At 42.2% G+C, this 25,020-nt stretch overlaps 1 protein-coding gene across 1 annotated transcript in view; it reads right to left on the reverse strand.

The window, feature by feature from the left end:
* Nucleotides 1-23,153, reverse strand: part of ENTPD1 (ectonucleoside triphosphate diphosphohydrolase 1) — a 117,191-nt gene extending 94,038 nt beyond the window's left edge. The window contains exon 1 of the mRNA XM_056532774.1: nucleotides 22,372-23,153. Coding sequence (XP_056388749.1) covers nucleotides 22,372-22,387 — 16 coding nt within the window. The 5' untranslated portion in view covers nucleotides 22,388-23,153. The remainder of the gene's footprint in view (nucleotides 1-22,371) is intronic.
* Between the last annotated feature and the right edge of the window lie 1,867 nt (nucleotides 23,154-25,020).

Genomic DNA, 25,020 nt, shown 5'->3' on the forward strand with positions numbered 1-25,020 from the left:
GAAATGCACCAAAAACTGTTTAGATATTAAAACATTTTACTCAAGTAAGTTCTGCCACATTGTTTATTGAAGGAATGTTACAGTTTCCTGTTTTTCTTTCATGTGTCACACTAAGGAACAAAAAAATGTTACAAAATTGTTCCAGGCGTAGTATTTAGACAAGATGCACTTGAACCAGAGGTCAGTTCCTAAATGTGATTAAAAGAGGTTCTGTCAGGACAGATCATATAACTCTTAAGAGGTTGTCTGCTGCAGAAAACCCATTTACCCAATTAGGAAATCCTAAATTAAAGGGATATTCCAGTTTTTTTTTCTTTAGCCTTTGAGCCCATGATGCCAAGTTATAATACTGTGTAATACTCTTCTATTACCTCCGTGCGGCGCTTTGTCCGTTTTTCATGCACACCCTGAAGTGCTGTAGAGCAAGTCTTTTTATTTTACTGTAGTCTCTGACCTTTCCCAGCATTCCATGCTGCCAGATACAATAGTCATAAGTCACATGGTCTTAAGGGGGGGGGGGGGGGGGCTTGACTTTGCTGCAGTGTGTGGGTGGATAGCAGGGCGGGAGGGATTTACTAAATTAAAGAGGTTATCCAGGAAAAAACTTTATATATATATATATATATATATATATATATATATATATATCAACTGGCTCCAGAAAGTTAAACAGATTTGTAAAATACTTCTATTAAAAAATCTTAATCCTTTCAGTACTTATGAGCTGCTGAAGTTGAGTTGTTCTTTTCTGTCTAAGTCCTCTCTGATGACACGTGTCTCGGGAACCGCCCAGTTTAGAAGCAAATCCCCATAGCAAACCTCTTCTAAACTGGGCGTTTCCAGAGACAGGTGTCATCAGAGAGGATTTAGACAGAAAAGAACAACCTTAACTTCAGAAGCTCATAAGTACTGTAAGGATTACGATTTTTTAATAGAAGTAATTTACAAATCTGTTTAGCTTTCTGGAGCCAGTTGATATATATATATACGGTATATATACATATATATATATATATATATATATATATATATAAGTTTTTTCTAGGATATCCACAAAAGCATTACCACGCCCCCTGGAGATCTAGGGCATGCTAGGAGTTGCAATTTTGCAACACCTGGAGGTCCACAATTTGGAGGCCACTGCTCTATGCTATATGCAATCACATTTGTAGGATCTGCTTGGATATCTATAGGGAGAAAATATTAATTTGCAACTTTTTCATCCCACTTTTCCAGTCTCCCTTAGGCCAGTTGTTGCCGATGTGAAATGCCAACTTGCCGTTTTACCTTTTTCCATCACGTTTGTTCTTATTTTGAATTATGTTTTTAAAAATGTTTGACTTTAATTGTTAAAGTCGGAAAAAAAACGTCATTCTTTTCATGTGCAAAATGTCGCCCATGCTTCCTGCCTACGCACATACATGACTTCTGAATACCACCTATACCTGACGGGGAGCTGACTCAGTTTTCTTTTTGTTAAAATGTTGCTTGGTTAACAGGGCATGAAAGTGTTTAACAGCGTGGGGTGGATCTAGACCTCACAACTACCAGAGATGTCACAAGACTGTCACTTCCCTTTCCTTACGCTTCTTAGTGGCCCTATACAAAAAGGAATCTCTGGAGCATTGGTCTTCAAACTGTGGACCTCCAGATGTTGCTAAACTACAATTCCCAGCATGCCCGGACAGCCATTGGCTGTCCGGGCATGCTGAGAATTGTAGTTTTGCAACAGTTGGGAAACTACACAGTACAGGAAGTCTACACACAGTAGCATACATTGGGGATCAAAAGTTCGTGCACCCCAGGTAAAAATTTGTATTAATGTGCAAAAAGAAGCCAAGGAAAGATGGAAAAATCTCCAAAAGGCATCAAATTACAGATTAGACATTCTTATAATATGTCAACAAAAGTTAGATTTTATTTCCATCACTTACACTTTCAAAATAACAGAAAACAAAAAAATGGCGTCTGCAAAAGTTTGGGCACCCTGCAGAGTTAATATCTTGTACTGCCCCCTTTGGCAAGTATCACAGCTTGTAAACGCTTTTTGTAGCCAGCCAAGAGTCTTTCAATTCTTGTTTGAGGTATCTTTGCCCATTCTTCCTTACAAAAGTCTTCCAGTTCTTTGAGATTTCTGGGCTGTCTGTCACACGCTGCTCTTTTAAGGTTTATCCATAGATTTTCAATTATGTTGAGGTCAGGAGATTGTGAAGGCCATGGCAAAACCTTCAGTTTACGCCTCTTGATGTAATCCCCGGTGGATTTTGAGGTGTGTTTAGGATCATTATCCTTTTGTAGAAACCATCTTCTCTTTAACTTCAGCTTTTTCACAGATGGCATCAAGTTAGCATCGAAAATTTTCTGAAATTTTATTGAATCCATTTTTCCTTCTACTCGTGAGATGTTCCCTGCACCACTGGCTGCAATTCAACCCCAAAGCATGATTGATCCACCCCCATGCTTAACAGTTGGACAGAGGTTATTTTTATTAAATTCTGTTCCCCTTCTTCTCCAAACGTACCTTTGCTCATTTCGGCCAAAAAGTTCAATTTTAACCTCATCGGTCCACAGAACTTGTTTCCAAAATGCATCAGGCTTGTCTATATGTTCGTTTGAAAAGTTCAAACGCTGATTTTTGTGGTGAGGACGTAGAAGAGGTTTTCTTCTGATGACTCTTCCATGAAGACCATATTTGTAGAAGTATCTCTTTATAGTGGAATAGTTTACCACAACTCCAGTGTTTGCCAGATATTTCTGGAGGGATTGTGAAGTCAAATGTGGGGTTTGAATTGTTTTTCTCACAATCCTGCGAGCTGTTCTGTCTGATATTTTTCTTAGTCTTCCAGATCTTGCTTTAACTTCCACTGTTCCTGATGACTGCCATTTCTTAATTACATTCCGAACAGAGGATATTGACATCTGAAAACGTTTTGCTATCTTCTTATAGCCTTCTCCAGATTTGTGAGCATCAACTATTTTCAGTTTCAGATTTCTAGACAACTGCTTAGAAGAACCCATGGTGCTGATTGTTGAGGCAAGGTCAGATGAGTCTGGGCATTTAAAACCTTTGAGATTGACATCACCTGGTCTTCCCAGATGATGATTGAGAACAATCCATGACACTGGCAGGTTTCAGCTTTGCAAAGGGGGCAGTGCATGCTATAAATTCTGCAGGGTGCCCAAACTTGTGCAGATGCCATTTTTCTGTTTTCTGTTATTTTGAAAGTGTAAGTGATGGAAATAAAATCTAACTTTTGTTGACATATTATAAGAATGTCTAATCTGTAATTTGACGCCTTTTGGAGATTTTCCATCTTTCCTTGGCTTCTTTATGCACTTTAATACAAATGTTTACCGGGGGTGCCCAAACTTTTGATCCCCACTGTACTATCTACATTTAGAATTTACTCCACCATTAATAATACTATTAAAGGAGTACTCCAGTGACATTTTTTTTATATCAACTGGTGCCGGAAAGTTAAACAGATTTGTAAATGCCTTCTATTAAAAAATCCAGAACTTCTCAGCTGCTGTATTTTCCACAGGAAGTTCTTTTCTTTTTGAATTTCTTTTCTGCCTGACCACAGCGCTCTCTGCTGACACCTCTGTCCATGTCGGGAACTGTCCAGAGTAGCAGCAAATCCCCATAGCAAACCTATCCTACTCCGGACAGTTCCTGACACAGACAGAGGTGTCAGCAGAGAGCACTGTAGTCAGACAGAAAAGAAATTCAAAAAGAAAAGAACTTCCTGTGGAGCATACAGCAGCTGATAAGTACTGGAAGGATTAGGATTTTTTAATAGATGTAATTGACAAATCTGTTTAACTTTCTGGCACCAGTTGAATTAAAAATAATAATTGTTTTCCACCGGAGTACCCCTTTAAGGACGCATGCACACTCAGCCAAGCACAAATGTGTATAGGGGAACCAGAAGCCATAACTAGAGATGAGCGAACTTACAGTAAATTCGATTCGTCACGAACTTCTCGGCTCGGCAGTTGATACCTTTTCCTGCGTAAATTAGTTCAGCCTTCAGGTGCTCCGGTGGGCTGGAAAAGGTGGATACATTCCTAGGAAAGAGTCTCCTAGGACTGTATCCACCTTTTCCAGCCCACCGGAGCACCGGAAAGCTGAACTAATTTATGCAGGAAAAGTCATCAACTGCCGAGCCGAGAAGTTCGTGACGAATCGAATTTACTGTAAGTTCGCTCATCTCTAGCCATAACTATTGGGCAAACAAATGTTCTCCCCACAGGTCACCTTATATATGTGGCCAGCTTCAGGCTGTCCTAAGCTGAATACCCTTTGCCTTACGGTACTGCCAACCAAATTGCGCCTTCTCACCACCCCTGCCCCCCGCTATGCCCTTGCGTTAGAACAGAACTTTCAGTAAAGTATGTACTGTAGATAATAATAGGCTTATTATTATTGGCACAACAGAAAGAGGACATAGTAGTAATTCTTTCGACTGTAGTAACATCCTGGCTTCCTTTATTTTCAGAGTTCCTCATTTCAGTGAAATCGCTGTCACACAACCATCCAGCAATATCCTATAGAAACCAAAAACGGGCTGCAGGTTCTTCTACATTTATCAGGTATTAATCATTCACAATTCATCAGTGCGTCTACTGTATGCCATCTATGCCAGCCAGCGGCTCCAGTATGGCAACTGTAACGTGTTTTGTAGCCATCTTCTTTTACTCACTATAGTTCATTTATTAGTGGTCTCCAAACTGTGGACCTCCAGCTGTTGCAAAACTACAACTTCCAGCATGCCCGGACAGCCGTTGGCTGTCCGGGCATGCTGTGAGTTGTAGTTTTGCAACAGCTGGAGGTCCACAATTTGGAAGCCACTGTTATACAGTCATGGCCGTTAATGTTGGCACCCCTGAAATTTTTCAAGAAAATTAAGTATTTCTCACAGAAAAGGATTGCAGTAACACATGTTTTTCTATACATATGTGTGTATTGGAACTAAACCAAAAAAAGGAGGGGAAAAAAAAAAGCAAATTGGACATAATGTCACACCATACTCCAAAAATGGGCTGTACAAAATTATTGGCACCCTTAAATTAATATTTGGTTGTACACCCTTTGGAAAAAATAACTGAAATCAGTTGCTTCCTATAACCATCAATAAGCTTCTTACACCTCTCAGCCGGAATGTTGGACCACTCTTCCTTTGCAAACTGCTCCAGGTCTCTCTTATCGGAAGGCGCCTTTTCCCAACAACAATTCTAAGATCTCTCCACAGGTGTTAAATGGGATTTAGATCTGGACTCATTGCTGCCACTTCAGAACTCTCCAGCACTTTGTTGCCATCCATTTCTGGGGGCTTTTTGACATATGTTTGGGGTCATTGTCCTGCTGGAAGCCCCAAGATCTCGGACGCAAACCCAGCTTTCTGACACTAGGCTGTACAGTGCGACCCAAAATCCATTGGTAATCCTCAGATTTCATGATGCCTTGTACACATTCGAGGCACCCAGTGCCAGAGGCAGCAAAACAACCCCAAAACATCATTGACCCGCCACCATATTTCACTGTAGGTACTGTGTTCTTTTCTTTGTAGGCCTCATTGTTTTCGGTAAACAGTAGAATGAGTTCTATCTTGGTCTGATCTGTCCACAAGATGTTTTCCCAGAAGGATTTTGGCTTACTCAAGTTCATTTTGGCAAAATGTAGTCTTGCTTTTTTATGTCTCTGTGTCAGCAGTGGGGTCCTCCTGGGTCTCCTGCCATAGCGTTTCATTTAATTTAAATGTCGACGGATAGTTCGCGCTGACACTGATGCTCCCTGAGCCTGCAGGACAGTTAAAGGAGATATTCAGTGGTGAAAAACGTATCCCCTATCCTAAGGCTGCGGGAAGGGGGCGTGTTGACCACCGCACGAAGCGGCGGCTGACACACCTCCTCAATAGAACTCTATGGCAGAGCCGGAGCACTGCCTTTAGCAGCAATCTCCGGCTCTGCCATAGAGTTGTATTGAGGGGGCGTGTCGGCCGCAGCTTCGTGCGGTGGTCAACACGCGCTATCTGGCCAGCGAACCGGGGCCCCGTACAGAGAGATAGCGGGGGGCCCTAGCGGTCGGACCCCCCGCGATCTGAAACTTATCCCCTATTCTTAGGATAGGGGATACGTTTTTCACCACTGGACTACCCCTTTAAAATTTCTTTGGAACTTGTTTGGGGCTGCTTATCCCCCATTCGGACTATCCTGCGTTGACACCTTTCATCAATTTTTCTCTTCTGTCCACACCCAGGGAGATTAGCTACAGCGCCATGGGTTGCAAACTTCTTGATAATGTTGCGCACTGTGGATAAAGGCAAATCTAGATCTCTGGAGATGGACTTGGAACCTTGAGATTGTTGATATTTTTCCACAATTTTGGTTCTCAAGTCCTCAGACAGTTCTCTTCTCCTCTTTCTGTTGTCCATGCTTAGTGTGGCACACACAATGCAAAGAATAAGTGAACTTCTCTCCTTTTTATCTGCTTTCAGGTGTAATTTTTATATTGCCCACACCTGTTGCTTGCCCCAGGTGAGTTTAAAGGAGCATCATATGCTGGAAACAATCTTATGTTTACACAATTTTGAAAGGGTGCCAATAATTATGTTCAGACCATTTTTGGAGTTTGGTGACATTATGTCCAATTTGCTTTTTTTCCTCCCTTTTTTGGTTTAGTTCCAATACACACAAAGGGAATAAACATGTGTATAGTAAAACATGTGTTACTGCAATCATTTTCTGTGAGAAATATTTCATTTTCTAGAAAAATTTCTGGGGTGCCAACATTTACGGCCATGACTGTATATACTTGTTATATGACACTCGCACCTTCCTCCGAATACCATTAACATTAGGTAGTAACTCAAGTTACTAGACAACATCCAATGACTAAAATGAAGACAGACAAGTATCAGACGTGGGCTGTGAGCAAGGACAATTTCATCCGTCATCCCGACAGTCATCGGTAGTTTATCTCATACGCTCATATGGTGTTATAAGGAGTCATCAGCATATGAATGACATAATAATAAGTGTTTGTAATGTAATTAACAGATACAATGTATAACGGAAGGTAAACAAATTACAGTATACAGCATTTCTACCTAAAATAATACATAATAAGAAATACAAAGCCCTGGGTTACCCTCTTATGTTCTCCTTTAAGCAATGACTTTCTACAAGGTAACAGTGGCAGACCTCACAGAAGGCTGCAGTATAGGCATACACTGGAATACAGTGGCCCCAATTGTAACAATAAAGACTGCATGGTATACATTTTTCTTACTGTATACCTTTGTATGGAACAGTGTAGTCTACTAAGCCATTGTATGTTGCATAAAATGAGAATATGGACTTATACGGGCCCAAAAGGACACTCTTTGACCTCCACCAGGAGAATGGTATAGATATACCTGGCATGTGGATTTTTCTGGCATATACAGTGGGTGAAATAAGTATTGAACCAGTTACCATTTTTTTTTTCATGTAATATATTTCCAAAGGTGCTTTCTGATATCATTTTGCACTGACAAAGGGCTGGAATGAATTACTGATAGATTTGGCTGTTGTCTTGGCTTTCCAGACCTTTTTGCACATTCATTTCTTAAAGTGTTCAATACTTTTTTTCCCTGTGTCATTTCACATTATTACACATAACTTAATTTCTGAGCTTATTTGTTTCGGTTTCCTTTTTATTTATGGATTTCTTGAGTTGTTACCAACTTGTGAAAAATTCATGTCAATAGCACCTTTGGAAATATATTCAGTGAGAAAAATAATGACGTGTTCAATACTTATTTCCCCGCTGTATATATGATAAACACAAGCTCTTAACATGTAACTAGAGCCTTGGAATCAATGTTGGAGAGTGAGCTTCCTTGCTCACGTTAACCAGTGAATTGTTAGAGGGTCTTAAGAGGGATAAAATGATGATCAAATGGACGAATAGATGTCCATAAAGTGTTCTTGCACAGCAGCCCTCTGCCTTGTGTGTCAACTCAGTAAGATATAACCGTGTATCGGGAAGACAAGACAACAAAGTGGGGAGCGTGAAAAGGCGACAGTCGTTTTATACCAATCAGATGGATGCTGGAAGAAGTTCCTGTTTGGTATGAAACGGCTGTCGCCTAACCTCGCTCCCTGCTTTCTTGTCTTCTTTCCCCGATACGCTGAGATGTCTAACTAAGTTGACATAAAATAAAGAAGTTTTGGATATATCAGTCCGGTGAGTGCTCCTTCTATATTTGGCTGCTATTTATACCTGATGGATATACTTCTTCAGTCCACAACTTAGCACCCGGTGCCTGGTGATTCCTACTATTTTCTATGCCTCACCATTATAAAACTGCAACAAGGAATTATTTCTAACATGTTATACACAGTCCTATTCGTGACTGCAAAACAATCACACGGAGAAATGTCTCTCTAGAGATACCAACAAATGTCCCGGGGACAAGTAGAGTTAAAACAACTGTTCTACCCACTGTAACTCCCCATAGGCTATATCTGCGTTACGTAGTTACCAAGTGTTTTTGAGGTTTACCGAGTACTCTCTGGAGTAACTGTGTTTTGCCTGTAAGCTCCAGGGACAGTTCACGGCTAGCAACCCAACATCTACAATAACACATGACAGATGGAAGTCATCATACATCAAACACAAGTTTCTTCACTCACCCATCATCATTCCTATAGGCAGGAAGCACATGCAAATCGCAGAGCTTTCGAGTAATGTGGAAGGTATGCCAGGTATTGCAGCCAATGGCGCAACATGACTTAAGTATCTGTAATTGTTATTGGCAAAGGAAGAGTCGCGTCATTCACTAAATACAATCTTATATCTGAGGATGTAACAATGTATCATGTCACATTGTGTTTCTTATCAAATTCCGAAAAACATAATACTCATCGTATGGCTAATGCTTCCGTCTGTGCCAGGTCACATGGATCTCTAGTGGAGGCCAAATCTCAAGAACTTTCTACGAGAATGTGGGGTGACCTTAATATATGTTTCATCAAGAATACTGGACACCATGCTAGAAGCCCATTGAATGCCATTAAAGGGGTACTCTGGCGCTTAGACATCTTATCCCCTATCCAATGGGTAGGGGATAAGATGCCTGATCGCGGGGGTCCCGCTGGTGGGGACCCCCGTGATCTTGCACGCAGCACCCCAGTTAAAATCAGTCCCCGGGTCTGATTACCGGCGACCACGGGGCCGGCGGCAAATTACGTCACGCCTCTGCCCCCGTGTGATGTCATGCTCCGCCCCTCAATGCAGGCCTATGGGAGGGGGCGTGACAGCTGTCACGCCCCCTCCCATAGGCTTGCATTGAGGGGGCGGAGGCGTGACATCACACGGGGGCGGAGGTGTGACGTCACACGCCGCCCCGTAAGCGCCGGAGTACCCCTTTAAAGGGGTACACCCGTGGAAAAGTTCTCTTTTAAAATCAACTGGTGCCAGAAAGTTAAATAGATTTGTAAATTACTTCTATTAAAAAAAAAAAAAAAAAAAAATCTTAATCCTTCCAGTACTTTTTAGGAGCTGTATACTACAGAGGAAATGCTTTTCTTTTTGGATTTCTCTTCTGTCACAACCACAGTGCTCTCTGCTGACCACTGCTGTACATTTTAGGAACTATCCAAAGCAGGAGAAAATCCCCATAGAAAACATATGAGGCTCTGGAGAGAGCAGAGAGCACTGCAGTCGTGACAGAAGAAAAATCCAAAAAGAAAAGCAATTCCTCTGTGGTATACAGCCCCTAAAAAGTATTGGAAGGATTAAGATTTTTTAATAGAAGTAATTTACAAATCTGTTTAACTTTCTGGCACCAGTTGATTTAAAAAAAAAAAGTTTTCCACGGGAGTACCCCTTTAAAGTAAAAAAAAAAGTCCAATTGAAGTCTGGCATGTGAGGGATCTGCCGGCGAGGCTGCCTCCATTTCAGTGAGGCCAAGGTTACTGGGGTGTTTTCCCCATAGGTCATGAGACCACGCTTACAATTTCAGAAGGACATGGCAATGTTACCTATTTTAATATAACATTTAAAACAGTGTTTCCCAACCAGTGTGCCTTCAGCTGTTGCAAAACTACAACTCTCACCATGCCCGGACAGCCAAAGGCTGTCCGGGCATGGTGAGAGTTGTAGTTTTGCAACAGCTGGAGGCATGCTGGTTGGGAAACACTGCATTAGGCTCTGACCAGCTGTCTACAACATAATGAATAGGAGCGATAACTTGCTCAATATCTAAATAACATAATACAAAAACTCAGTAAATGCAGCAATACCAATGTGCAATACAATGAAGAAGGAGGGGGGGGGGGGTAGGGGGCCTTGATTCGGTATTGTAATATTCTGTATTAATCGTTACTGTACAGGATTATATATATATATATATATATATATATATATATATATATGTATATATGTATATATATATATATATATATATATATATATATATATATATATATATATAGGAAACAAAGTATGTAACATCACAGAACAGTTGGATACTTTAACAATAGTCTGTAACTCTTCCTGGACTGGCGGCTCTGTGTAATGTTATTTATCTTATCACTATTAGCTTTATCTTGACTACTTTTATTTTCTCTAACCCTTATTACTTTAAAGGGGTTATCCAGGAAAAAACTATATATATATTTATATCAATTGGCTCCGGAAAGTTAAACAGATTTGTAAATTACTTCTATTAATAAATCTTAATCCTTTCAGTACTTATGAGCTTCTGAAGTTAAGGTTGTTCTTTTCTGTCTAAGTGCTCTCTGATGACACCTGTCTCGGGAACCGCCCAGTTTAGAAGCAAATCCCAATAGTAAACCTCTTCTAAACTGTGCGGTTCCCGAGACACGTGTCATCAGAGAGCACTTAGACAGAAAAGAACAACCTCAACTTCAGAAGCTCATAAGTACTGAAAGGATTAATAAGATTTTTTTTAATAGAAGTAATTTACAAATCTGTTTAACTTTCTGGAGCCAGTTGATATATATATATATATATATATATATATATATATATATATATATATATATATATATAAGTTTATTCCTGGATAACCCCTTTAATTGGAATCCACTGATATAACTAACATTGTAAAGAGACAAAAAAAAAATAACTCAATTCACTCTTTTCTGCCTCGGAAATGTCATATATGAGTAATCTGCTGACAGGAAATAAAGTACAACTTTACGTTGGCTTTCATGTTGGTCAACCATGTGGTTGATCTATTAACACGGAGAGACACAGATGCTGTGAAAGCACTTACAGCTCATGAAGACCTACCACAGAATTGCACACCGGTAAACAATACATAGTCGATTAGTTCTTGAAGCATCTAGGGATATCCCGATACCAATACCGGTATTCCGATACCTGAAGACCATAAAAAATTCTAAATAAAATCCCTCTCACCTTCCCTCTTTTCCTGCACTGAGGCTTCTTCATCATTTGCTCTGTTTTCCTGAAATGGTGCAGGATCATTGCTAGGCAGGTCCTGCATGACTTTATATAACAGAGCGAAAGAGAAGGTCCTGCACCCTTAACAGAACGGAGGATGTAAGAGGCCTCAGCGCAGGAGCAAAAAGGAAAGGTCAGTGGGGGAGATTTCTCAAAACCTGTGCAGAGGAAGAGTGGTGCAGTTGCCCATAGCAACCAATCAGATTGCTTCTTTCATTTTCCACAGGCCTCTAAAGAGGCCTGTGGAAAATGAAAGAAGCAATCTGATTGGTTGCTATGGGCAACTGCACCACTCTTCCTCTGCACAGGTTTTCAGAAATCTCCCCCAGTGTGATTTTTTTTTTTTTTTTGGGGGGGATGTGGACTTATTGGGATAAAATACTCAATTGGGGGAATCTACCTTATAGTTGTTTCTCTACCTACCTGACTACCTAACTACTATGGGCTTCTACCTAAAAGGGAAGGGTTACCTACCTACCTACTGTGGATTCTACCTTTTTGGAGGGGATTTTCTACTTACCTACCATCTACCTATCTGAGGGCTTTTACCGAAAAGGGAAGGGTTCCCTACCTACCGGGGTCTTCTACCTAATAAGGGGTATTCCCTAGCTACTGGGGGCTTTTGCCTAATAGGGGGATTCCCTACTTACCAATCTTCTGTGGGCTTCTACCTAAAAGGGAAGGAATCCCTACCTACTGGGGGCTTCTACCTAATAAGGGGTATTGCCTAGCTACTGGGGGCTTTTGCCTAATAGGGGGATTCCCTACTTACCAATCTTTTGCAGGCTTCTACCTAAAAGGGGAGGAATCCCTACCTGCTGGGGGCTTCAACATTTTAGAGAGATTTCCTACTTACCTATCTTCTGGGGGCTTCCACCTAAAAGAGGAGAATTCCCTACCTCCTGGGGGCTTTTAACTAAAAGGGGGATTTCCTACTTAGCTACTGGGGGCATATCTGAATTATGAGTGTCAGTGAAGTCCTCATGTTTGATTTCTTATGGGGGCATCTACCTAAAAGGCTCCCTATCTACCTCTCTATCTAGCTACCTGATAGGGGGGATTCCCTACCTAACTAACTATGGGGGTTTTCACCTAATAGGGGGGGGATTTCCTACCCAACTACTGGGGGCATATCTTAATTATATCCATGGAGGCCTCACGTTTGCCTTCTTATGGAGGCTTCTACCTAAATCAGGAGGTTCGTTATCTACCTACCCATCAAGGGCTTCTACCTCATAAGGGGGATTCCCTATATAACTACTGGGGGCATATCTTGATTATGAGGTCCTCATGTTCAACTTTCACCTAAGGCTTTACAAACTCCAGAGCCACCTCTGCTGTCACATGACATAAAAAAAAAAAAGTATTGGTAACTGGTATTGGTTAGTACTTGAAAAAAGTATCACTACTCCTACTCTTTCTTAATCTTCGCTACAATTTCCTGTATATGTAGCCCACTACTTTACCAGGCAGAGCAGTAGGAGGAAAGTAGAGCTGGGCGGTATGACCAAATATGTGTATCACTGTATTTTTGTAACTTATGGCGGTTCCAAGGTATATAACGGGATTTCTCCCCCCCCCCCCCCCCAATCATGTGACCCGCGAGCGCTCTTCTGCTCCCCCCCCCCACCAAATCATGTTACCCGCCAGCGCTGTTCTGCCCCCCCCCCCCCAATTAATTATCAGCCCAGCGGGGTACTACTCACATATGTCAAGCACTGTCCTCCTCCTCTTTGTTGGGGGCCGCCGGCGCTGGAACTCACTGTGCGCCAGTGGTCTCCAACCTGCGGACCTCTAGATGTTGCAAAACTACAACTCCCAGCAAGCCGGCTTCTTACATGACAGTGGGCTCAGCCTATCACTGGCCGGGGCGGGGACATCGCTCCGGCCGGTGATAGGCTGACGGCCGTACGACGTTCCAGTCCCCAGCATAAGGCCGACGTAGGTAAGTTAAAGTTTATTTTCTTTATCTTTTGAAGCCCGGGCATAGGGATACAGCGTACAGCAGTGGTCCCAAACCTGCAGACCTCCAGCTGTTGCAAAACTACAACTCCCAGCAAGCCGGCTTCTTACATGACAGTGGGCTCACCCTATCACTGGCCGGGGCGGGACATCGCTCCGGCCGGTGATAGGCTGACGGCCGTCCAACGTTCCAGTCCCCAGCGTGAGGCCGATGTAGGTGAGTTAAAGTTTATTTTCTTTATCTTTTGAAGCCCGGGCATAGGTATACAGCGTGGTATACAGCAGTGGTCCCAAACCTGCAGACCTCCAGCTGTCGCAAAACTACAACTCCCAGCATGCCCGGACAGCCAACGGCTGTTGTCTGGAAAAAGTAAAGCTGCAAGGAAATAAAAGGGTACATCACTTTTCTAGGGCCTCTGCGAATATATTCTAGAGCAGTGGTCTCCAACCTGTGGACCTCCAGATGTTGCAAAACTACAACTCCCGGCATGCCCGGACAGCCGTTGGCTGTCCGGGCATGCTGGGAGTTGTAGTTTTGCAACATCTGGAGGTCCGCAGGTTGGAGACCACTGGCGTACAGTGAGTTCCAGTGCCAGCGGCCCCCAACAAAGAGGAGGAGGGCAGTGCTTGACATATGTGAGTAGTACCCTGCTGGGCTGATAATTGGGGGGGAGCAGAACAGCGCTGGCGGGTCACATATGATTAGTTCCCCGATTTGGGGACAGCGCAGCGCTGGGCTGATTCATTCATTCCAGAGGGGGAGGGGCCCAACCGGTATTGCGGTATTGGAAAAATTCATTTTGTGCCGCCCAAAAATTTCGGTATTCGGCATGATCCGGTATACCGCCCAGCACTAGAGGAAAGTATAAGGAGGACCCTAAAGGGAATCTTCAAAACATTCTAGGAAAAGTAAAACGTTCTTCAAATGTTCTCACTAGTGCTACATCATAGAAGCCTGCGATGGCTAGATGTGTTTTCTGCACAGTGTTATCTTATAGTGTTACAAGGTCATATCTGTCTGAAAAAGGGCGATAAACATAACTGGTGTGACAATCCCATCCCCCCCCCCCCCCCCCTATACAGAAGTGTAAGTCACCCATACACCCATACACAAGGGTGACTTGCTGCACATTGTTTGTATATAGTTGTTACACAAATACAAAATAAAGAACAAACAAACCAAGAGAACATGAAAACACCTGATGCTGAGAGGCTTCCTGTCTGGGCCCAGAATAACATATATAGTAACAACGGGTTTAGAAATTCCACCATCAGCAGATTCCGAAGTTTCTGCCTTTGTTCTTTACTTAAATAAAGTTGTTGTATTATGAAAAGGTTATTGTATTAGTCAATAGTTGGGGTCTAATTTATCTATTTGCAAATCTTTATTCTTTTATATCTTAGTTTTGTACAGATCCCCAAGATAGCAGCAATATAAGTTTCTATATTGTAGCTTCTAGGCCAGGGTGCCTCCAGCTGTTTCAAAACTACAATTCCCACCATGCTGGGAGTTGTAGTTTGGCAACAGCTGGAGGCACACTGGTTGGGAAACACTGTTCTTAACCAGGATCTCTTCTCGGTTTTACTGAACAGTCTTTGGCTGTCTGGGCATGCTGGGAGTTGTAGTTTTGCAACAGCTGGAGGCACACTGGTTGGGAAACACTGTTCTAGATCAGGATCTCTTCTTAGTTTTATTGAACAGACTGAACAGTCTTTGGCTGTCCAGGCATGCTGGGAGATGTAGTTTTGCAACAGCTGGAGGCCCACTGGTTGGGAAACACTGTTCTAGACCAGGATCTCTTATCAGTTTTACTGAACAGTCTTTGGCTATCTGGGCATGCTGGGAGATGTAGTTTTGCAACAGCTGGAGGCCCACTGGTTGGGAAACACTGTTCTAGACCAGGATCTCTTATCAGTTTTACTGAACAGTCTTTGGCTATCTGGGCATGCTGGGAGATGTAGTTTTGCAACAGCTGGAGGCCCACTGGTTGGGAAACACCGTTCTAGACCAGGATCTCTTATCAGTTTTACTGAACAGTCTTTGGCTGTCCGGGCATGCTGGGAGATGTAGTTTTGCAACAGCTGGAGGCACACTGGTTGGGAAACACTGTTCTAGATCAGGATCTCTTATCAGTTTTACTGAACAGTCTTTGGCTGTCTGGGCATGCTGGAAGATGTAGTTTTGCAACAGCTGGAGGCCCACTGGTTGGGAAACACTGTTCTAGACCAGGATCTCTTATCAGTTTTACTGAACAGTCTTTGGCTATCTGGGCATGCTGGGAGATGTAGTTTTGCAACAGCTGGAGGCCCACTGGTTGGGAAACACCGTTCTAGACCAGGATCTCTTATCAGTTTTACTGAACAGTCTTTGGCTGTCCGGGCATGCTGGAAGATGTAGTTTTGCAACAGCTGGAGGCACACTGGTTGGGAAACACTGTTCTAGATCAGGATCTCTTATCAGTTTTACTGAACAGTCTTTAGCTGTCTGGGCATGCTGGAAGATGTAGTTTTGCAACAGCTGGAGGCACACTGGTTGGGAAACACTGTTTTCGACCCAGCTCTCTTCTCTGAACCAAACTTAGATGACCATAGGGTCCCGGTATAGCAGTGCCTTACAGCCATATAATGCAGACTTACAATCTTGCAGACCTTTTTCTTAAGTTTAATGCTTACCAGGACAACATCTGCTTGGAGTTTGCATTCTTCCTATACTAGTCTGGATTTTCCTACTGATATGTCTAATCCTACAAAATACTAAACTGACATTAAAGGGGTACTCCGGTGCAAAACTTTTTTTCTTTTTCTTAAATCAACTGATGCCAGAAAGTTAAACATATTTGTAAATTACTTCTATTAAAAAATCTTAATCCTTCCTGTACTTATTAGCTGCTGAATACTACAGAGGAAATTCTTTTCTTTTTGGAACACAGAGTTCTCCGCTGACATCATGACCACAGTGCTCTCTGCTGACATCATGACCACAGTGCTCTCTGCAGACATCAGGACCACAGTGCTCTCTGCAGACATAAGGACCACAGTGCTCTCTGCTGACATCTGCTGTACATTTTAAGAACTGTCCAGAGTAGAAGAAAATCCCCATAGCAAACATATGCTGCTCTGGACAGTTCCTAAAATGGACAGAGATGTCAGCAGAGAGCACTGTGGTCATGATGTCAGCAGAGAGCTCTGTGTTCCAAAAAGAAAGGAATTTCCTCTGTAGTATTCAGCAGCTAATAAGTACTGGAAGGATTAAGATTTTTTAATAGAAGTTCTTTACTAATCTGTTTAACTTTCTGGCACCAGTAGATTTACAAAAAAAAGTTTTCCACCGTAGTACCCCTTTAACCTGTCAGTATACATATGTATGTGACCGCTGCATTCTGTAGAACAGTGGTCTCCAACCTGCGGACCTCCAGATATTGCAAAACTACAACTCCCAGCATGCCCGGACAGCCAACGTCCGGGCATGCCGGGAGTTGTAGTTTTGCAACATCTGGAGGTCCACAGGTTGGAGACCACTGCTCTAGAATATATTGGCAGAGGCCCTAGAAAAGTGATGTACCCTTTTATTTCCTTGCAGCTTTACTTTTCACAGACAACAGCAAGGTCAACAATCAACCATTGGAAATTAGGACTACAGGGTATAGTTTCTGAACCAGCTTGCCTCCAGCTGTTGCAAAACTAAAAATCCCAGCATGCCACTCTTTGAGCGTGCACCGGCTTTTGCCGAAGGCTGTCTGGCCATGCTGGGAGTTGTAGTTTTACAACAGCTAAAGGCAAACACTGGCAGTGTCTGTCCCACCTGGTACAAGAATAGGATGCTAGGACTGCCAAAATGCTTGGGGTACTTTACCAGGAAGAGCAGTAGGAGGAAAGGATAAGGGGGGACCTGTAAGGGAATCTCAAGAACCTTCTTGGAAAAGTGAGACATTCTTCTAATGTACTTACTACCATATATTTGCTACATCATAGAAGCCTGTAATGGGTAGATGTGTTTTCTGCACAGTGTTATCTTATTGTGCAGCAAGGTCATATCTTTTCACTGACTACTGTAAATTAAAGGGGTATTCCAGGCCAAAACTTTTTTTATATATATATATATATATATATATATATATAGCAACTGGCTCCGGAAAGTTAAACAGATTTGTAAATTACTTCTATTAAAAAATCTTAATCCTTCCAATAGTTATTAGCTTCTGAAGTTGAGTTGTTGTTTTCTGTCTAACTGCTCAATGATGACTCACGTCCCGGGAGCTGTCCAGCTCCTATGTGGATATTCTCCCATCATGCACAGCTCCCGGGACGTGACATCATCATTGAGCAGTTAAGACAGAAAACTTCAGAAGCGAATAACTATTGGAAGGATTAAGATTTTTTAATAGAAGTAATTTACAAATCTGTTTAACTTTCCGGAGCCAGTTGATCTATAAAAAAATGTTTTTGCCTGGAATACCCCTTTAATTCATGAACCAGTGTGCCTCCAGCTGTTGCAAAACAACAAATCCCAGCCTTGGGATTTGTCCTTGGGCGTGCACTGGCTTTTGCTGAAGGCTGTCCTGGCATGCAGGAATTTGTGCTTTTGCAACAGCTGGAGGCACTCTGGTTGGGTTAAGATTCAGTTCTTGGGTGGGCACTGGCCTATGCCATACACAAAGGCCAGTGTTTCCTAACCGGGGTGCTTCTAGCTTTTGCAAAACTACAACTTCCAGCATGCCCGGACAGCCTTTGGCTGATTGGTTGCTATGGGCAACTGGGCAACTTTTCCTCTGGAAAGGTTTTGATAAATCTCCCTCTATGAGTTTAAAAACATTTATAAATCAGTTGGGGGTTCAGTGCTGAGGCCCCTCGGATCTCTTGATATAGCTGGGAGAAGCCTGTAACAGCATACTTCGCTCCCCAATGCAGGATATGATTGCCATAGACCAGTGTTTCCCAACCAGGGTGCCTCCAGCTGTTGCAAAACTACAACTCCCAGCATGCCCAGACAGCCTTTGGCTGTCTGGGCATGCTGGGAGTTGTAGATTTGCAACAGTTGGAGGCACCCTGGTTGGGAAACACTTCGTAAGGGAGTGCATTCAAAGTGCCTTCTCTGTACAACGCTGCATCACTTGTTGGTACTCTAAGTCCATTGAACCATGGGTCATAATGACAGTCCCCTGAGGTACGTGCTAGGAAGAAGGGGTTAAATCTATCTAATCTCTTACATTTTTATGAATTGTTACTCTGCTATTAGAAAGAATATTTAAATGGAAACTGTCACTGACAAAAACTTTTGATCTGTTGTAAAGCATGTATAACCAATAGGTTTTGCAATTGCTTTAATTGGAAAAATTTCAGTATTTCATACTGAAGAAGCCAGTCATACAACTGCCCCCCCCCCCCCCCCCCCCCCGCCTGCTTGGACACATACTAGTCCTGCTGTGTCCATGCATCACCTATGCCATGGACACACTTCCTTGATTGACAGCTGTGAGCGCAGGGCTCAGAGCTGGAGGAAAAATCCTCCCACTGTCAGCTTGTGTCCGGCTACTGTCAGTGAGGACAAGCTGGGAGTTGTAGTTTTGCTAATGCTAGGGGAGATGTGAGCAGACAGCATACTGAGGGAGGGGGCGGAGACCTGCACAGTGAGGCCACGCCCCCTCCCTTTAAGAGGAATTCAGACTAGTGAGCTAAATTAAAAGTGTAATAAAAAAATAAATAAAGGTGCTAGACACATAAAAATTAGATGTACATGGTCAGGATTAGATATATTTTTTTTAAAAAATGTTTTTTTTTTGTTGAATCTGATGGGTACACTTTAAAATAAAGTTACTATCAGGTAACCCAAATAATACCAACCTAATGTGAGCAATAGGGTCCATTATGACTCCCCCGATTGAGGGGATAGTTCTGCAACTACTAGCATGGCCACTAAGCTAGTGCTAGAAGGGCATCTAATAGGTGGCATCATTTACAGGGATCTTCTCTTGTGCTATGAGCATTGACATCCTGCGAGAAGTATATCTTCAGTAATGGTACAGCTCAGTACAAGTAATGCTGCTAGAAACAATGCAGCCCGAGGCAGGTCTAAATACAGTGAAAACATAACAATAGGTTCATCTAGTCCCAAAAGGGGCCGTGAGTGAGGACAATCTCTATACAGCACTGTGGAATAATTTAGAGAGATATATATATATATATATATATATATATATATATATATATATATGAATAAAATAAACATAAAAAGCAATACAAACTCCAAGTCATACTGTGAACCAAATAGGATTCAAGAGTGAATATCTAAGTAATAAACTTAGTGCAGGTCATACTAAAAGCCACATAGGACACAAATAGTGATCAATATATATATATGTAGTATACATCCTACAGTATCATAGGTACTATGATAAAAAGAACATAGCGCAGATCAGACTGATCAGCGCAGAGGATGCTATAGTGAATATCATACGTATTATATGTTACAGAATTGAAATACAATATCCATAGAGCAGTTAATCCTATTAACCATATAGGACACTATAGTAAAAAAATAAAAAAATAAAAATAGATGTATTATACAGGTTACAGTATTTAATTACAATATTTATACTGTAGTTCATACTATTAGCCATATTGGATGCTATGATGAATATTATGTTTTATAGAAATTTGAATACAATATTTGTAACATAGTTCATACTATCAGCCATAGAGGATATTATAGTGAATATTATATAACTTACAGTAATAAAATACATTATTTGCAGTACAGTTCATACTATCAGCCATATAGGATACTATAGTGAATATCATATGTGTTATAGTATTAAAATACAATATTTTGTAGTGCAGTTCATACTATCAGCCATATAGTGCAGTGGTCTCCAACCTGTGGACCTCCAGATGCTGCAAAACTACAACTCCCAGCATGCCCGGACAGCCGTTGTATTTTAATACAATAACACATATGATATTCACTATAGCAGTGGTCTCCAACCTGCGGACCTCCAGATGTTGCAAAACTACAACTCCCAGCATGTCCGGGCATGCTGGGATTTGTAGTTTTGCAACATCTGTAGGTCCCCAGGTTGGAGACCACTGTGAATATCATATGTGTTATAGTATTAAAATACAATATTTGTAGTGCAGTTCATACCATCAGCCATACAGGATACTATAGTGAATATTATATAAATTACAGTAATAAAATACAATATCTATAGTGCAGTTCACACCATCAGCCATATAGGATACTATAGTGCAGTGGTCTTCAACCTGCGGACCTCCAGATGTTGCAAAACTACAACTCCCAGCATGCTGGGAGTTGTAGTTTAGCAACATCTGGAGGTCCGCAGGTTGGAGACCACTTCTATAGTGAATATCATTTGTGTTATAGTATTAAAATACAATATTTATAATACAGATCATACTATCAGCCATATACAGTTCATACTATCAGCCATATAAGATACTATAGTGCAGTGGTCTCCAACTTGCGGACCTCCAGATGTTGCAAAACTATAACTCCCAGCATGCCCGGACAGCCGTTGGCTGTCCGGGTATGCTGGGAGTTGTAGTTTTGCAACATCTGGAGGTCCGCAGCTTGGAGACCACTGCTATAGTGAATATCATTTGTGTTATAGTATTAAAATACAATATTTATAGTGCAGATCATACTATCAGCCATATACAGTTCATACTATCAGCCATATAGGATACTACAGTGAATACTATATGTATTATACAATATACAGTATTAAAATACAATATCTATAGTGCAGTTCATACCATCAACCATATAGGATAATATAGTGCAGCCGTCTTCAACCTGCGGACCTCCAAGTGTTGCAAAACTACAACTCCCAGCATGCCCGGACAGCCGTTGGCTGTCCGGGCATGCTGGGAGTTGTAGTTTTGCAACATCTGGAGGTCCGCAGGTTGGAGACCACTGCTATAGTGAATATCATTTGTGTTATAGTATTAAAATACAATATCTATAGTGCAGTTCATACCATCAGCCATATAAGATACTATAGTGCAGCGGTCTCCAACCTGCGGACCTCCAGATGTTGCAAAACTACAACTCCCAGCATGCCCGGGCATGCTGGGAGTTGTAGTTTTGCAACATCTGGAGGTCCGCAGGTTGGAGACCACTTCTATAGTGAATATCATATGTGTTATAGTATTAAAATACAATATGTATAGTGCAGTTCATACCATCAGCCATATAGGATACTATAGTGAATATCATATGTGATTATACAATATAAAGTATTAACACAAAATATTTGTTGTGCAGTTCATACTATCAGCCACATAGGATACTATAGTAAATAACATATGTGTTTACAGTATTAAAATACAATATTTGTCGTGTAGTTCATACTATCAGCCATATACAGTTCATACTATCAGCCATATCTGTTCTACAACTTACAGTATTAAACACCATATGGGATATTATAGTAAATATGACATAAACTATACACACACACAACCTACATTCTAAAACTACAATACACACACACACAAAGCGCAGAGGATATACTATGATCTGTACTAAACAATCCCCAGTAATAAATAAATAAACAAACAAACAGTGCAGGTTCTACAGGATCCAATAGTACACATTCTACACAAACCATGCTACACCTATCCTACAATGATCTATCTATCCCCCCCCCCCCCCCCCCCCCCCCCTTATGAAGCTGAATGTGGTACATCATTTACTGAAAACTTTTCCAAGCAACCTAACAGTCCACACAACATTTTTTTTTTTACCTTCACTTCCTGTAGGCACTGGATACATTTTGAATGAAACAATTGTATCAAATGTATCAAAAGAGGAAAAAAGAACTCAGGACCATAGGAGGGAGGGTTAAAAAAAAAAAAAAAAAAAAAAGGTAATAAAAAGAGAGAACCCATTGCTGTATAACACTCACCCTTTGGTTCTTCCATCAGCTCTGCTGCTCCTTGCTCACTCAGCTTGTTCCTGCTGAAGTCTCACTGAGAGATGCACATGAGACTTGCCTATTTAACGGTGCATGCATGTGGGTGGACTCAGAATTTTTTTTTTTTTCTTCTCTACATAGAAGATCCTAGTTGACAGGAGGTCAGTGTCTCTTGATAGTGGTTGTGGAGGATGGAGGATATATACAGGGGCCTGGCTACTGCTGCTTGGGATTCCTAGGATGGATACCCAGCCAGCTCTCTAGTCTATGTCTTCAGCTTGCTCAGCAGCATAGTCCAGTCCCATGGAGGCTTTCCCTTGCAATAATAATAACCCTGGGTTGCAGACAGAGGAGGTCATTATTCATCCTTTGAAGCAGCTCCACACAGGAAAGAATACATATGAGAAAAGATTGAGAGAGAGAGAGAGAGAGAGAGAGAGAGAGAGAGAAATATGTCCTGTTCTTAAAGAGCCAGTCCCTGCTCTACATGGCAAGCACAGCACACAATGCAGCCTCCCTGTGTGTGTGCACAGACATGGCCATCAGATCACCTTTCATTTGCAGGACTGATTGTTCTTGCCTGGCTGACTGCAGAGCTGGCAAAAACAACAGCTAGGAGAGGGAAGCACCCAGGGAATGAGGTGCTGGGATTATTGGGCTGGAGGAAGCAGCAGCAGCAGCACTGGCTCTCCCTGGGGAAGTCACACTAGAGCAGGGATGGCTTGTGGGATGACTCCATTAAAGGTAGAACTTGGAGCCTTGTGTCTACAGCCATTGTGCATTATGTGTCTTGTCCTGGGCAAAAGTGATGCAGGATGAATGGGTTGGCGCTGAATAAAATGCATCTAATTATAAGGTGTGGTTATCGCTGCGGAGGTTTTAATAGGGATGAGACATCCGATACGAATATCATTATCGGTTTTATATGAACACGTAGTAAGGATCAGGGCTGGGAATGGGTTGCCCACCCAAGGACTGGATCTGGACACTGCCAGTGTTTCCCAAACAGGGCTCCTCCAGCTGTTGCAAAACTACAACTTCCAGGATGCCCGTGCTGGGAGTTGTAGTTTTGCAAAAGCAAGTGCCCACCCAAGGACTGGCTCTGGGCACTGCCAGTGTTTCCCAACCAAGGCACCTTCAGCTGTTGCAAAACTACAACCTCCAGCATGATCTGACATCTGAAGGATAGTTTTGCAAAAGTCAATACCCCCAGGACTGGCTCTGGGCAATGTCAGTGTTTCCCAACCAGGATGCCTCCAGCTGTTGCAAAACTACAACTTCCAGCATGCCTGGATAGCCAAAGGAATGCAGGGAGTTGTTGTTTTTTTTTTTTTTGAAAAGCCAGTGCCCACTCAAAGACTGGCTCTGGGTACTGCCAATGTTTCCCAACCAGGGGCGCCTCCAGCTGTTGCAAAACTGCAACTTTCAGCATGCCCGGATCACTGAAGTGGTCCGGGCATGCTGGAAGTTATAGTTTTGCAAAAGCTAGTGCCCATCCAAGGACTGGCTATGGGCACTGCCAGTGTTCCCCAACCAAGGTACACCCAGCTGTTGCAAAACTACAACCTTCAGCATGCTCTGACAGCTGAAGGATAGTTTTGCAAAAGTCAATACCCAGTTAATACCCCCAGGACTGGCTATAGGCAATGTCAGTGTTTCCCAGCCAGGGTGCCTCCAGCTGTTGTAAAACAAGAACTGCCATCATGCCTGGACAGTTGTAGTTTTGCAAAAGTCAGAGCCCACAAAAAGGCCAAAGCCTTTTCCAAAACCACAACTTTCAGCATATCCAGACAGCCTTCGGCTGTCTGTGCATGCTGGTAGTTGTAGTTTTGCAAAAGCTGGAGGCCCCCTTATTAGGAAACACTGGCTAATGCATATGGTATAGGCCAGTGCCCACCAAAGGACTGGCTCTTGACACTGCCGGTGTTTCACAACCAGAGTTCCTCCAAGTGTTGCGAAACTACAACTTCCAGCATGCCAGGACAGCCAAAGCTGTCTGGGTACACTGGGAGCTGTATTTTACAAAAGCTAGTGCCCACCTATAGACTGGCTCTGGGCACTCTCAGTGTTTCTGAACCAGGGTGCCTCCAGCTGTTGCAAAAGTACAACTTCCAGCATGCTGGAACTTTTATTTTTGCAACAGCTGGAGGCACCCTGGTTGTAAAATACTGGCCTGTGCATATGGCATAGATAGAATACAGGCTGCTGTAATGGGTGGCAGTGATAGTAAATCTGAAATTCCTTTCATCCCTACAGGGTTATTACAATTAATCAGGAGCTGAGAAGGTCTACTTTAGACCTAGATAACAAAAAAGGTAATGGAACCGATCCCTGGGTATCATGTTATAGAGCAGGAAGAGCTACGCAGATTGATATAGAATTTTGTGGAAAAAGATTTAGTATGTCTTGTAACTTATTGATTTAAATGGGCACTGTCATTTAAACCAATTTTTGCTATTGCAATCCTTATGGTAAATAAAAAATCTGTCTAATGTACTTTGTTTAAAAAAATGAAGTTTTATTTGTGTTTAATAAAGCTGCCACTAGGTGTCTCTCTACTTGTCCAAACACGTTTCTCTCCCCCCTAGAACCCCCCCCCCCCCCCATCTCTTGCACAGACTTTGGACTCCTGCTAGCCTG

This window comes from Hyla sarda, chromosome 7 (genome assembly GCF_029499605.1).
Source record: "Hyla sarda isolate aHylSar1 chromosome 7, aHylSar1.hap1, whole genome shotgun sequence".
NCBI lineage: Eukaryota > Metazoa > Chordata > Amphibia > Anura > Hylidae > Hyla > Hyla sarda.